At 39.9% G+C, this 15,460-nt stretch overlaps 1 protein-coding gene across 1 annotated transcript in view; it reads right to left on the minus strand.

Moving 5' to 3' along the window:
* The window catches only part of MCM9 (minichromosome maintenance 9 homologous recombination repair factor), a 49,900-nt gene that overhangs the window by 29,266 nt on the left and 5,174 nt on the right, over positions 1 to 15,460 (minus strand). The window contains exons 3-6 of the mRNA XM_075145734.1: positions 14,091 to 14,172; positions 12,951 to 13,151; positions 10,310 to 10,435; positions 8,926 to 9,045 (exon numbers count right to left, since the gene is read on the minus strand). Of these exons, the coding sequence (XP_075001835.1) occupies positions 8,926 to 9,045; positions 10,310 to 10,435; positions 12,951 to 13,151; positions 14,091 to 14,172 (529 nt within the window). The remainder of the gene's footprint in view (positions 1 to 8,925; positions 9,046 to 10,309; positions 10,436 to 12,950; positions 13,152 to 14,090; positions 14,173 to 15,460) is intronic.

Here is a 15,460-nt window from a genome sequence, read left to right on the forward strand (position 1 = left end):
ATTTAAGCATCAAAAGGAATAGCATGAGTATCCAAAAATGCTCTTCTGCAGGATTATTACGTACAACTGCTGGGTTGGTACGTTTATTTTCAGGTATGTTTTATTCTTGTAGTCTTTTTAACAACTAATAAGGAGTTTAGATGCTTGCTTTCAGTTTTTTGAAACAACTGGAATTTAAAACTTCTCCGTTTTCTGGCTGCCCTTTAAGGCAATCCTATGCACTGGTATAAATCAAGATTCAAACCCTGTTGTGGCAGGCATGATACACTTGAGAATATATTGCCTGCCCTGAAGCTCTTGCATAGAGACATCCCTATTACCTGAGGCATCCTTGAAGATAAAAAGAACTAGGCAGTAAATTGTAAATATTTAAGACATTATTATGACACTAACAATTGAGTTATTTCTTCCAATCCTCATCAACCTTATACACTTATTGTGACTGTATGTGCATTTGAAATTGTAATCTGTCATGTCAGATTACAAGAATAGTTCTGCTAGTTACTAGTAACCACCCAAATTGTGAACCTTTGTAGGTTCCAGGCCCTTAAAAAAAGGTAAATTTCATGATGACTGACAGTATAGCTCTGAATAAAAATAGAACACTTTCTCTTCTCTTCTCTATCTGCATTATGTAATAGGGATGAAGATGTCCCAAGCAGTTAGCACTTCTGTCTTTCCACATCATTAGTGAAATTGTCTTCATTTCTAACATGTATATTTTTTTAAATCAGAAAGGAATGTACATGCACATGTTTGTTTCTTTTTCGGAAACTCAGCAGTACATATGGTAGCTGAACGAATTAATGAAATCCATTAATATTTGGAACCCTAATTCTAATGTGTGGTCTTGAAAAATCTCTCTGTAATTGTTTAAAATGATGATTGGCAATTTAAAAATATTAACACTCTAATATCTGTATGACTTAACACAAAGAACTGGTCCCCAAAACCAGCGGTTGCTTCACTTGAGGGCTGAAATTATGTGAACTTTTAAGAAAGATCTTTTGATTTTCGATTATATTGCAATTTTAAGGTCTACAGTGACATTTTGAGATTTTTCATGCACTTCATTGTTCTATTTATAAATCTAAGATATCTCTTAAATGTAAGCATGTAAATAACAGTCATCTTCTGAAAGATTGGCAGGCTAATGAAGTCTGCCTTGAGCTAAGGCTACCATAATAGTATTTCAAACCCTTGCACCTATTGAAGATTCAAATGAAAACACGATCAAGTACAAGCTGTAACCAGAATCCATCCATCAGTAGCATGAAGGCTTCTTAGAAGCACAAAGTGATGGAAGCAAACTGTATTACTGCTATTGCAGAATCCACTACAAAATACAGTCAGCAAAACTATGGCATGCAGCAAACCAATTAATTTAGAGAAATCAGAAAGTGAAGATCTATTGTTCTGTTTAGGAGGAAAAAAAATCAACTGCGCACGTGAACTTGGGTGCAATAAACTTCAAGCTGGACCAGATGGCATGATGCTGCAGTAGAATTTGGCACCACCTTACCTGATACACTAACACATCCTAGATATAGCTGACCCACCAATTAACAGGAAAAATAACAACCCTACTGTGCTTGGTGAAAACTGGAGAAGAATTACTATACCTCATGAGAGCACCTCATGATCTTTGCAAGGTCTTTCTATGCTTTTTGAGAGACTGTATGCCTCTCAGGTCTTCCACAACATTGTCCAGATCTTAGCAGTCCATACGCACTGTCTTCTGAATATCACATTTCCTGGCAAAATCGATTCCAGAGACGCGGAATTTGAGAAACCAAATTCCACACTCCAGAGGCTTCAGGTCTGATCATCAGGCAACATCACAGCACAAACTTAGTGGTATTAAAAGGTATTAAAAGTGCATATAAGGCATCTCTGTAAAGACTTGTCCCTGATCTCTGAAAGTTTTGAAACAGCAGGGCTATACGCATGACATATAGACAGCTAGTGCAGACAGCATGGCATTACAATTTCAAGGTTGAAGATGAGTTCCTTCTCATCAGACCTTCCCACGAACGTCCACTTGCAGAGACCACCAAGATGCAAGGGAATGCTACAGATTCTATTGACAGGACTGGTGATGCATCTCACTGTATTTTTACCTCAGCTAGATAAACTCAATTCCATTTGTCATAACTCTTATCAGAAGTTATTCATGTACAAAGAAGTAAATGGATCAGACAAGGTAACATTAGGGATGAAAAACATGGGGAGGGGGTTATGTCTAGCTTGAAAAAAACTTGTCCCTTCATCTTACAGTCATTGTGATTTATTCATGCATCACCTTCAGTCTGAATTACTATGACACTCTTGAGTTTGAAGAGGGCAAAAAGGCTCCAGCTCCATCATAATGGAGGCTGGTGAAATTTAAGTTCTCCGGTGGCTCTACAAAGCTCCACTGAAAAAGCCAACCCTTACCACCAGTCTTCAAGACTGCAGCAACTCAGAACTTTGCTACAATAACCACAGTAGCTTAGTTTATAGCTCGCCAGGCAATCTGCATTCTTGAGATGCGAGTGACAAAGTCACAAAGACAAATCTGATGATCTGATGAAAGTCCATTATTTTCCTTTGTAGGGCCTCAACTGCTGATTCTCTGGAAGTCAGCTCAGACTGGAGGCTAGCCACTTCCAGCTGTACAAAGATTGTCCACTGCCATCTGAAAATGGTGGTAGAGAAGAAAAGCGAAAAAAACCAAAATACCTTATGTATACCATGTACACTCCTGGCAAATCCTCATTTACCAGAGACGGAAAATGAGCAAAGTTAACGTTGCCCAGCTTCTGTCTGGGCAGCTGCAGGAGTTCCTTCACATACTTACTTAACTCCCTACCCCTTATCCATAGCACAGTGGTCTGCAAGCTTGCAGATTCTCCCTTTTTTTGAGAGCCATAGAAGTTTGGTCCAGAGATGATGGGTTAATTGTTGCTGTTGCTGCTAGCTGGAGGGCTCTGCTCAGTGCCAACTGAGAAGATCCAACAAAACTGACAAATACCTATAAGGGCTGGCAGCGTGTGTGGGACTACTCATACTAGGCCTTCCCATTTGTATTTATGTTTCCAGTTAAAGTTCTGCTTCTTAAGAGCTGGTCTTGTAGTGTGTGATATGAGAGCTGGGCTGTAGAAACAGGCAGAGGGATTTTTGCTTGGTTTTTGGTCTAGGCAAAGAAGAATGTCTAAGGAAGAGGAGCCAGCTGGAGTCACTAGGGAGGCTTTGTTAAAGGCAAAACCCACGTTTCTATCTGGAATCAAAGCAAAGGCCGTTTCAGGATGGGATGGAGGGAGGATAGGATACACTTCAACATTTCCAACGTTCGGTAATCCTGGCTTGGAGGCATGTCTGGGTACTCGCTGTCCATGGCACGAGGGATGTGACTGGCCTTCCTGCAGATAGAGAAAATCAGAGGAAGGTGGTGTGTGTGCTGCAAAAGGGCTGTACCAGATGTAAGAGACAACAGCCACGTGTTAGCAGCAGTGTTAAGAACTGGCTGAAGTGTCAGGAACTTTTAAGGAGTTCTTGGGTCTCCCTCCAAAACATCCCCGGACCACAAGATAAGGAGGCCTACCTTTCAACATAAGAGGATCCTCCAGATTGTCCTATCTCACTAGAAAGGTGTAGCAGACCTACACTGATACAAACTGGGAAGAAGCAGGGACTTTATGGTATGGTAAAGGGAATCCTGAAGACAGGATATCCATCCGAAAATCAACTGCTTGAAATGCTGGATGAAAAAGTCTCGGTGAAGGCTTGCCTAGATGCATTATGCCAAAAGTGCGTAAGACCTGAAACCTCCAGCCAACATGACGAAGATGTTGCTCCTGCAGTACTTCCTGTCCATCCTAACTACAGGTCTTCAGATATAGATGTATGAACAGGCCAAAATTTCTGAAGACAATTATCTACTTGGTTAAATAATCTTTTGCATGCAGGTAGTCAAGGTAAGCTCCGTCTCAGGACAAAGTCATCTTGGAGCAACATTATTGAGAGGAAATTAAAGGAATTTAAGGATTTGCAACAGAGGAGACATTTTTACAAATGTGGCATATCTCTGACGAGGTTTGATCACAACTTCAAAATCCATTCCTTCAAGAAGTCTAGCAGACTTCCTACAGAGTTAAGGCCTCTTCAACTTGAGGCCCAACTGTTTAAGGAACAGCCAATGATGTCATGCTTTCAGGAAAATATTTTCAAGGTACATGCTGATAGAAAATACTTCAAGTTCACGTACAATTATGAATATTCAGTAAAACAATGAAGAATCCTGTGGTAGAACTGAAGATCTGAAAAGAGTGGCCTAAAGACTTCATCTCTATTAACAACCTGATCAGGGCCAGGGTATGGATCCACAGTAATGAACGGTTAGCATGTTCCCTGGCATGCCTTGGCCTGTATCAACTAGGGAATGCCCAGGGACAGTCTGGGGATCTACAAACAGGGAAAAATGTCTCCAGTTTCAGTGTCTTGCATACCTCAGGATACTGACACCACACACTCTATTCATAACCATAGTTGGATGGCTCATGTCAGCCACTTTGAATTGGTTTCTAACTTCTCAGAAGAGAGACAACTGTTAGCACCTGAAGCCTGCCTAGCAGGAGAGGCTTACTATGAAAAACAAAAATGGCTGTTTCCCCTTGAGTTAGTTGCCTTCAATGAAAAGAAAAAAAAGCATAGTAGCACATAGCTGTTGGCATGATATGGACAATGTTAGATGTTGCAAAACGTCAGCAAAAAGGCAGTACTCTCTCAAGGCTCTGTAGAGGCTGTAAGAGGAGAGGCCAGAAGGCTGCATTTCATGCAGCTCAGGAAGGCTTATTGAGAAGAACTAGAGAGCTGGAGAAACAGCTGATAGTCTCCCAGATTTTTAGACAAGCTATTCTAAATATAGTTCACAAAATTCTTTAAGCAGTCCATCTGGGAGGGACACAACACCAAAAAAAACTTTGCAGAAATCTGAACAGCCAAATATGCACCAGGAAGCAGCAGAATGACTCTGGCCCAGATGTCCACGAGCTCCAGACCCAGCAGCAGGAGGCATGTGTTGGTTCCTGTCCCTATGGAGTCAAACACACCACGCAATCGATCGCTGCAGATCTCAAGCTCCAGGGGAAAATGAAATTTTTTCTTACTAGTGATTATCTCATTCAATTACGCTTGTGCACTATGGCTCTAGGGACTGCAAAACAGTTGGTTAAACTTCGGTGGTAAGGTAGGAACCAACAGAGAGAATTTGTTAAACCTCACTAAGTCTCTTTTTTTCTGGAAAACTGTTATCAATTTATAAAAATTAAAGGTACCTGAATGACTCCCTGTCATTCTCAGATGAGAGGCTGGGGGGGAGGAGAATGGACCAGGCCTCTACAAAAATTAACACTGTGTAGACAGAACCAGACAGTGGGAAAGACGGTTCCCCCATCTTTTATTTACAAATCAGAAAGTCGTATAGCGGTCAAAGAAATTTTTGCCATTGAGTTGTTGAATGTGGGCTGGCCTTCTGGCGGCCAACTTTCATTAAAGAGATATGGGAGGAACGAGCCCTGTTTCTCCTAAAAGTCATAAACTTGCAGAGAACTCTCTACTAAGCATTTGCAAGAAAGGCAACCTAATAAAACAAGTAAACTCAGAAATGCTATCTAGAGAGTGGAGGTAAAGTTCTGGTTTTACCCACAACAGAGAATAAATTACTGGTCATTTGTAAGAGCTGTTTGCAGCAAGCAGTCACCTTGAGCCTGTTGGTGAGATAAGAAAGATGAAGATCTTCCATACCGGTTCACTACAACAAGAAAGCAGGGTGTTAGCCTGGGTCAAACTGTCCGAATCGGGCAAAACCCACCTGATGAAGCACAGACTTTGTTTAAAAAGCACTGGGGGAGGCAGGAACCTGTTTGAAAGAGCAGAGGCCCAACAGCAAATCAAGCTGCAGAGTTAGGTTGCTGTTTTCTGCAAGGCAATTCCAGTTAGATCCGGATGGGGTAATGGGCTGCAGCGGGCACATGACACTGCAGGGCCCCAAAGGATCCTAGTGGATCTCAAAGCACATGATATCTATGGTAGAGCAGGAAAGAAAGGGAATTTTGGCACAAGGAGAATGTTAATGATCTAATATGCTGTCCTGGTACCAATAAATGCTTGTACAGAAAACTAGGGAAAACTGATATGATAGACAGTTTTGGAAGCAGAATTCTATTTCTATGGTTGATAAATAGCTCCTGTCCTAAAACAGTACCGGATGGGTAAAGGGTACAAGACGTGTTAATGCACAAGATCTTACCAAAGGTTGGTTAGATATCGGCAATTTTCTCTAAAAGAGTAATCCAAATGTGAGACAGCTTTTAGCACGTCTCCAGGGTTTACCAGATCTCAGGTGTTTCTTTCAGCCTATGTGGACTGTAATCCCAGAGCCAGCAATTAAACGGCAATCCAGACTGCTTTTTATATAAAGGAACTAGTTGAAAGTAGAACTTAGGGATTTAGAATCTGTACACTGGAGGGAAAAACATGCGTTAGGACTCTCCTCTCATGAGAAAGTAGAAACTGGCCATTTGAAGTGTGCAATTATGACAAGGAAAGTAAAACAATTTAATAGTTCTCCAAACTCATCATTTGGAGCTTCTGCACAAAGAGCAAGTTGTCAAAATCAATGTTAGGTACAGTTATGAATTGTCGTGGTTTAACCCGGCAGGCAACCAAACACCACACAGCCGCTCGCTCATTCCCCACCCCACAGTGGGATGGGGAGAGAATGGGAAGGGTAAGAGTGAGAAAACTCATGGGTTGAGATAAAGACAGTTTAATAGAACAGAAAAGGAAGGGAAAATTAGTAATAATAATAATAATAATAGAATATACAAAATGAGTGATGCACAATGCAATTGCTCACCACCCACGCTGACCGATAACCAAGTAGCAATCGCTACTTCCTGGATCATGCCTACCATTCATATACTGAGCATGACGTCACATGGTATGGAATACCCCATTAGCCAGCTGGGCTAGCTGTCCTGGCTATGCTCCCTCCCAGCCTCTTGTGCACTTGGCAGAGCATGGAAGCTGAAAGTCCTCGACCAGTAGGGTACTTAGCAACAACTGAAAACATCAGTGTGTTATCAACGTTCTTCTCATACTAAATCCAAAACACAGCACTAGGAAGAAATTTAGCTCTATCCCAGCCGAAACCAGGACATAAACATATTCATAAGTAAGACACTTCTTGCATAGGGAAGGCAAAGAAAATAATTCAAACTACATCCAAACTCCTGGGCTAGAAATTAACGCTTTAGTCCAGCAGTTCTAGCCATGGAAAGGTTCCCTGAAATTAAACTACAGTTAATAAGATTTCTTGCTAGGGACTCAAGTTTCACTTGTGATAAGGGTCCTAAAGAATTTTAAGGTGGAAATTTGGTGCACCCACGGTCAGATTTCAGGAAGGAGCGGGGGGCAGGGAGAGGGAGAAGCTTTTTAAAATATGAGGAGTATTTAAGTGAAATGTACGTGATCTAAAGACCCAAGACAATCCTTTCACAAGATGAAACTCCACCTCCACACATCATCACAGCTGATTCTATGGCACACATAGAAGTAAGCTTGTAAACTGCAATATTGGTTTTCAGGGAAATGTCTTTGAACGTAGCTATCATGGCTGAGCTGGAAACCAGATCATACGGAAAATGAAGCACCCAGGGGAGATGTGGTGAAGAAGGTAACAGCAACATCAGAGGCCAAGAGCAGCTGACACAGGGAGATTACTATGGACAAAAGTGGGCAAGGTCACATTGAAATGCATGGCAAAATTTCACTCTAGGTCACTGTCAGTCCTCCAGCAAAATTTAAATTATCCAGCCTGTTCTCAGTTCTTAACACAGAACAAAAAGTGGAGAAAAGGTAATGCTGAGCCAAAATGTTCTCTCTGGCTTCTCTCCAGACCTATTTGTCGACAGTTTGAATGGAAAACCAGAGGTATACGTGTTTCATAACAAGTTCCCTGCACACAGGAGTGTGTATGTTCAACACCACCTTCCACTTCCACAGCTACGGAAAACCCAGTATACACATGTACACGTAGCTACAGAACTGGGAAAGATTTATTCTCTGGTTTTCCCATGTATAAATAACGGTGTTTCCCAGACGTAAAATGAAAAGCAGCAGTATCTGAGAAACATTCAAGTTACACATGCTAGCTGACACATTGGGGTTTATCCCTAAGTATTTTGTGATTTTGAATGTACTAGTAATATAGTCATTTGCTCAAATAAAGTAATTTGCAGAGGTAATCTGACCCTGCACATTGTCCCCAAAAGAGTTTGTAAAGATACCTGGCATTCAGAGCCAGCTGGGACATACCCGAATTTAACAAAAAAAAACCAAAAAAAAACCACAAAAAAAAAAAAGGTTGCTCTCTGAAACCTTCTTGAAACTGTCTTTATGAGTCAGAAATAATTCCTCAGTACAGAGGTGAATTTCCAGAAAGTAAGCAGAAATCAAACTGGCACCCAGCCAGAACATATAAAAGAACAAAAGAGAGGAGAGTATCTGTTCAGGAAAAACCAAATGACGCTAGCCCATCGCACAGTGTGAGCTCTGGAAAGATGTCAGATTTGTCATAACTGGGAAGAACACTAAACATGCAGGTCTAGATAATCCTCTGCTAGCAAAGCAGCAAGAGGTGCCTCTGGATGAGGCTTGTAAGGTTCCCTGTTAGAAGCTCATCACACTGCTCCACTGATACAGAAGAAGGGGCAGGACTGCCCTTTGCAGAGAGTCATGTCAAGCCTCATATGCCTCCACAGCAGTTCTTTGCTTCAACTGTGCTCACACAACCTGAGCACATATGTTCATATCTGTAGAAGGCCTCTATATAAACACATTCCAGCAAAAAAAGTAAAGCGTTCCAGCTGAAGCAGCACATACCTGCACTTGTAGATCCAATTCCTGCAGTAAGCACAGATCGTGGTATAATCTTTACTGCATACTTGAGAAACTGAGATTTCCCCGTACCTGGGTCTCCAACCAACAAAAGATGCGATTCACCTTGGGGGGAAACATTGAGGTAGGAGTAGACTGTTCATATACAGAGAAAGATACACACAAAATGCTCTGAATTAAATAATACTTCTCATTATTCACCTAACGTTTAGTACTACATATACATTGCAATATGTAATTCTGTTTAAGACTGCACTATTTATTGGGTGTGATAAATACATTGTTTAATAAAAGCATCCAGTCATATCACTGCACCCAAACCAAATATGTAAAATGAAATATTTTAAAACTATTAGCAGGTATTTGATATACTTCCCATAATGTGAGTTCTTACATTTTAGAATACTCATTTCTCAGATTCAACTTTTGAACATGAAACAGAAGGATACCAGGGTTTAGTTATCATTCCACTATTCAGTTACTTAAATTATTGTGAAAAGTACTAATAAAATCAGCAGGTTGTTTTTCTTAACTGCTTCTGTTACATTGCCAACAGTAACACAATTTAGTATTACCAGAACAATACAATTACAGAAGTAAATAATTTGGCTACTACAATCTCACTGAAGTGCTTTAAAATTATTTCATTGTCTTCTACAAAACATAATACAACTTCAATTCAAATATAAAGTCTATGACCTTATTTGGCTGCTGGAGCATTAAGAAAATCCTGTATTTGTATATACACGCATATGATTTTAGAATTATTATGACCTACATAGATTATGACCTGCGTACCACCTGGCACATGGCATATTTGCCATCTAATAACAACAGAAGGAGAATCAGCAGGCAGATAACGTACAGTAACAGAACTAAGTGAGATGTGCTGACAATCACAGATGGAAAAGTCTGGCATTAGGAAGTAAAATGAATCCTTTAATTTTTCCTTTCAATGTGCTATAGTGATCCACATTAAGGAAGTATTAATATTCTATCCTTTGATGCCAAATACTGCTGGGAATATTCTACTAGAAATCATTTCAAAACGTCACTTATACAATAAAAAGTGAGTTTACATTTTATCTAAAACAACTGCCTTTAATATTCTACCTAATGGAATCCTGAACGCCTGCTTTTATTTGGGAAAAATTAAAATAAAAAGAGGAAGTCTAGACACCCACTTTATTTGTCTGAGATTCTGGAAGAATACTCAGCATTAAACAAAAATTGCTCTCACTCAAGAAAATGGGATCATTATGCTTCTGAAACCTTACTGGTTTGATATTGGAGCGGGGAAGGATTCGGGTGAAGACAGGGATGGGAACAACTGTTAGAAAGGATGTTGATGATTAGAAACAATACTAACCTCTGATTCGAGTTCCAGTAGCATCAGTCCTCTGTACACCGCCAGCAAGCACCATGGCTACTGCCAACTTCACCACGTACAACCCAAAAACTTGAGGACATAAGCTAGCCAAAATTTCATTCCTCCCTAGAACAGGAGCAAAAAATGGCACTCAGCCCTAAGAGTAAAACTTGGTTTCCCATGGTCTCCTATGTGCACTTAAAGTCCTGTGTACACGGAGAAATAATTGTCTTACATCCACAGTCCTACGTACACTCACAAATAATTTGGGTCTGCTTCCTGAACAAGACAACAGGGCAGGGAGGAGATTTTTTTTTATTATTTTATTTTTTAAATGGGACCCAAAGCAGTTGTTTGATCTAAACTCCCTTCATTATAAAAAAAGTTAAGTCTTCCATGATCAAAAGCAGCAAAGCCAATCCTATCACAGTTTAAGGAATGTATGGTCTGGATATCATAACAGAAAGCACTAACGAAATGCCATCATGCAAATTCTTTTGTTTCACAGATTAAAGTGTAGGGGCTATGAAGCATAAAACTTAAAAGTTTCCAGACTTCAAAATGCCCCCTTGAAAACTGGTGTGTTGTACGCTTAAGAAAACTAAGAAAACATCTAACACTAAGTATTTTGCCCTAAACCTGTGCACCCATAGCATGGCTCATTTTTTCTTGTCTTGAATCTCCTCCTCCCTTGACCCTTCTCTGTCAAAGGTCTGCTTTGACCCTCTCCTCCTCCCTAACATAGTCCCTTTCCAGCAACAGAATATTTCAATCTGCTAGGATAATGTTGTTGGCTTGGAAGGTGTGTAACAGAATTAATTCTGTCCTTCAAGATTCTGATACTGACAGCACATAAGGGATCACACGTTTAATGCCATACATTACTCCCATTGGTAGGAAATAAAACGGAGTGACTGATTTTGAGTTCTTAACTTAATGTTTTAAATTTAGATGCAAGTACATGGTACTGACAAAATACGTAGGCGCCTAATAGATGACTCGAGGCATATGTGTTTCTTGGAGAGATCTTCTGAGGGTATTAACACATCTTTGTCCAAAAATGAAATTTTAAAAACTTTGGTCAGCCATAGCATAACTCAAGATCTAACTCCACAGTTGCCTCTACTTGATTTCAGATGCATTTGCCTTGTCAGTGCTGAGCAGCTCAGCAGTTCTGCTTCTTCCTAGAGAGTATTCAGAAAAAATAGTCACCTGCAGTGACTCTCAGAGGCCTGCCATGGTAGACTTTTTCAGGACACCGAATATACAGCATCAGGAATTGACTGACATAAAATGCAGTAGTAACTACCATTATCTCTTGAAAAACAGTAAATGTACATACATCCTGTTGTGAAATGGCCTATACCTTAGACTCCTTAGTCAAATTTGATCTCTGCCCTCACCTGAGGGGACTCAAATTCAGACAAATGGCCTCAAACAGACATCTTGGGCAATCAGGGTCCTTCTAATTTCAACCTCAATTTTCTTGTAGCCACTTCATATTAATCCATTTATTCTGAGCAGGTAATATTGCATAAAAACACATTTCTCCCTGCAGGCTTCCAAAAATTGTCCTGAGAATGAAAGATTAAATGGGACCTTCAAAGAGGATCCTGAATTACTTTCTGAACAGTTCCAACCAGGGTGATAAGAAATGTTCTCGTTCCAAACAGCAGGAGGAAGAAATGTTCTCGTCCCAAACAGCAGGAGGCTAGCAATTAAATTGCTTTCCACGAAATGCAGTTCTGAATAATCTTTGTAATTGACAAAATCTCCAATTTCTTATGTGAGCACTCTAATTTTTAAGCTGACATGGGCAACATTCCCACCTGCTTTTCCTCCTATTTGTCTTACAAGAAGAAAGACTAAGCCCTTTTCAGGGTTTTAAAAGACAGAGTGTTAGCCTGAGACAGTTCAGTGACAGAGATCCTAAAAAGGCCATTGAGCTTCGCCGCAGTTCAGGAGGAGGCACTCAGATTATGGAGAGGGACAGAGTTCCCGACACAACTCCTGCCAATTCCTAGGCGGTTGACTGCAGACCACGGTAAGTTTAGGAGACAGCGTACTAAACACTCTGGCTGTTCTGGAAGTCACTGTTAATTGGGAGACTCTCTCCACATTTGATAGGAGGCTCCACAGCACCTAAATCAAGGGTCTAGGCATCCAGGGTTAAAGATGAGATATGCTAAGCTCTGCGGTGAAGATTCACAGCTTAATTTGGGATGCAGAGACAGTGAGTCAGATCTCTTGCCCCAGAATCAACAGCTATGCTGACTAAAAGCAGATCTGGTCCACACTATTTCTTCTAAGCGGTATGCTTTTTCTTTCTTGATTATAAAACGCTTTTCTTTTTTTCCCTGATACTGCTATTATTTCTCATTTCTTGTTAATAAATGTTCCACAGAACACTTGACTAGAAAGCTCAAAAGAAGGAAGATCAATGCAGTATGTTTGGTACTTTTTTTTTCCAGTAATATTAAAGAAAGAATTTCATATTCCTGTACTGGAAAAAATATATTTTTGGAGGAATGGGTGGTGGGATAGGATAAGGGGGAAAAAATGTGTTCAGTCACTGTATTTTCACTCCTGATTTCATCTATATCCAAACATGTGTCCTACTTAAAAGCTTTCAACTACTAACCTGCTAAGGGATCATTCCTATGCTTTTCCCAGAAGTCTTCAAATTCCTTGCGGACTTCTTCATCAATTACAACCCCTGCTAGCTGCTCATTGTTTACTTTAACATAGTTGGCTTTCAAAACAAGCTCCAAGCCACAGCGTGCATCCTCATGAAAAGGTTTCCACCTCTGCATTACCACTCCATACACTGTGATGTCATCTCCTGGCGGTAACAACAAAAATTAGTAAAATAATATCTGACTTGAGATGTGCAGATGTGTCAGTTAGCTGTAATGCATAATAATGCAATTGAGATTCTGTGTTGCAGCTAATAAGGTTAAAAAAACCCAAGAACAAAAAGCAAACCTCCTGCTGTTACTCTAAAACAAACATTAGGTAGATTGCTCATGTCTATGGTAGGAAGTTGCTATGTCTTTTTACTTCTGTTTAAGGTAGGTGAATTCTTAAAGGTATACTTGTGCTTGTCTTCTCTTTTAGAAAAGAGACATCCACAGTAAACTGTAGAAGCTCTTCTTTCAATTAGATTTACTATTCAAAAAATTTAGTCAAAACTTATTTGACTTCTGGTAACTTTTGTGATGAATTCCAGAATCACTAGTTAATATTCTGGCCACAGTTTTCTTCTGAGAAAGTACAACCAGAAATGAATTTCTTGTGGGGATGTGCCTATCTGAGAATTTTTAGTCTATTCTTCACACATCCTCCTGCCAATTAGCTTCCTTCTTGAATGCCAAGTAGCTTTTTCCACCTGCAGCACTCCTTAGAGAGGAGGTCAGGTTACCCAGCTCTCCGAACCTACAGAGGGGCACCACACACTGTGTGATGGTGTAGACCAGTTTCCTCAAGAGGTTTGGTGTTCCCACGGTAACAAGATTTAATATACTTTCTGTACGTCACAACACATTACTTATTGAAACTGATCTGTCAAACAGTCAAGATGTAACATGGGGATGTATGACGTTTTCTAGAATAGTCTTCAACGGCCATGCTAACGTCCAAGCTGAAACAGCAACGTGACAGATGAACATATCTCATTCAACAAGCCCTCAGCACTGACAGCCTACTTGGCAAAGATTCATTTCAAATGGAAAAATAAAAATGCTTGTGGTACAAACATATGCGATATATGCTGTATCCTCACCAGACTTGCAACTGTCCACTAAGTCATCTTCCAGAACAACCACCATGCAACGAGGGATGCTTCCAACAGACAGTCTTTGAACCTAGGAGACAGGAAGGAAAAGCACTTCTTAAGAACAGCACCTTTCAAAAGCCATTTATAGCTGCTCCAGCTTAAGGACCTACATTCCCTTCCCGGAACTGAGGTCAGTCCTTGCTTTTTCTCACAAAACTTACACAGTAAACACGTCACTGCTGCCATGAACTTAATAATGGAACTTTAATGCTTACATTAATGGAAACGGGACTGGGTATTAAATTAGCTGAAGGTGCTCAATCCTGGGCTGTGATTTCAATATCTTACTGAAGAAAGCTCACTAAAAGAGGTCATTTGAAAGAGCTGATTTTTTCTTTTTTTTTAATAATTTGAGATATTTTTAGGTACTTCTTCAATATGCACAGTGTACTTTGGATACTGAAGCATGTCCATGGGTTAGGTAACCCTTCAATGAAGCATACACTGAAAGATTATTCTCTATATTTTTCTGGTATTTAACCATAATTTGACAGGTTGAGATACAAGATTACACCTAGGTGTCAAGGATTAAATCAACAACAGGAAAAAACAAATCGCACACAACCAGACAAATGTATATTGACAAACGTGCCAGTAACTCCTGTAATTCTTCTTCTCTTCTCCAGGGCAAAGTCTATGCAATCTTGTCACAGTCTATTTCCAACCAGCAGTCCTTCCATTTACACTTAAAACTTGCAATAGTTTTTAGAATATCCACTGCACAAGAACAACAACCAGAAGTACCTCTTCATTCTGCAGCATAGGTCATACATGCTAGAATTCTAGATTTATTCACTCTGTAGTGCCTAGGAAGGTTAATTCATCCTTGTGTATTATCTAAATGCCCACAGGCAGTTCACATTACTGTCAGTACAGTAGCACATACACAGTTACTTGCAGAGCTCAGTAGGAAACACGAGTGAAATGCATTCCCCTTTTAACTTTCCTGTGTTTAATAAACCCATGCTGCTGAAAATCCTTCCCACCACAGAGATCTGTGTGTCACACAGTAAAACAAAAAAAATGTTATAGAAACCATATGTCAGAAACAATCATAATATAAACATGCAGCATAGGGCTTATTTTCTAGAAGTAGTTTTATTCCCTTACTTTTTTGCTATTCTGAACTTTAAAGAGCTTCATTTCTAATTTCATACATTTCTGTTTTCATACATCTTGCATGTAGATTGGCACCTCTATACGCTTAATTTATAAAATCAAACCCCTGAAACAACTGAAGAGATCTTCGAAAAGGTTTATGAAAAAGACACTGAACATATAAATAAACACAGAAACATTGCCTGCAATACACCCTA

The sequence above is a fragment of the Calonectris borealis genome, chromosome 3 (genome assembly GCF_964195595.1).
Source record: "Calonectris borealis chromosome 3, bCalBor7.hap1.2, whole genome shotgun sequence".
Classification (NCBI taxonomy): Eukaryota; Metazoa; Chordata; class Aves; order Procellariiformes; family Procellariidae; genus Calonectris; species Calonectris borealis.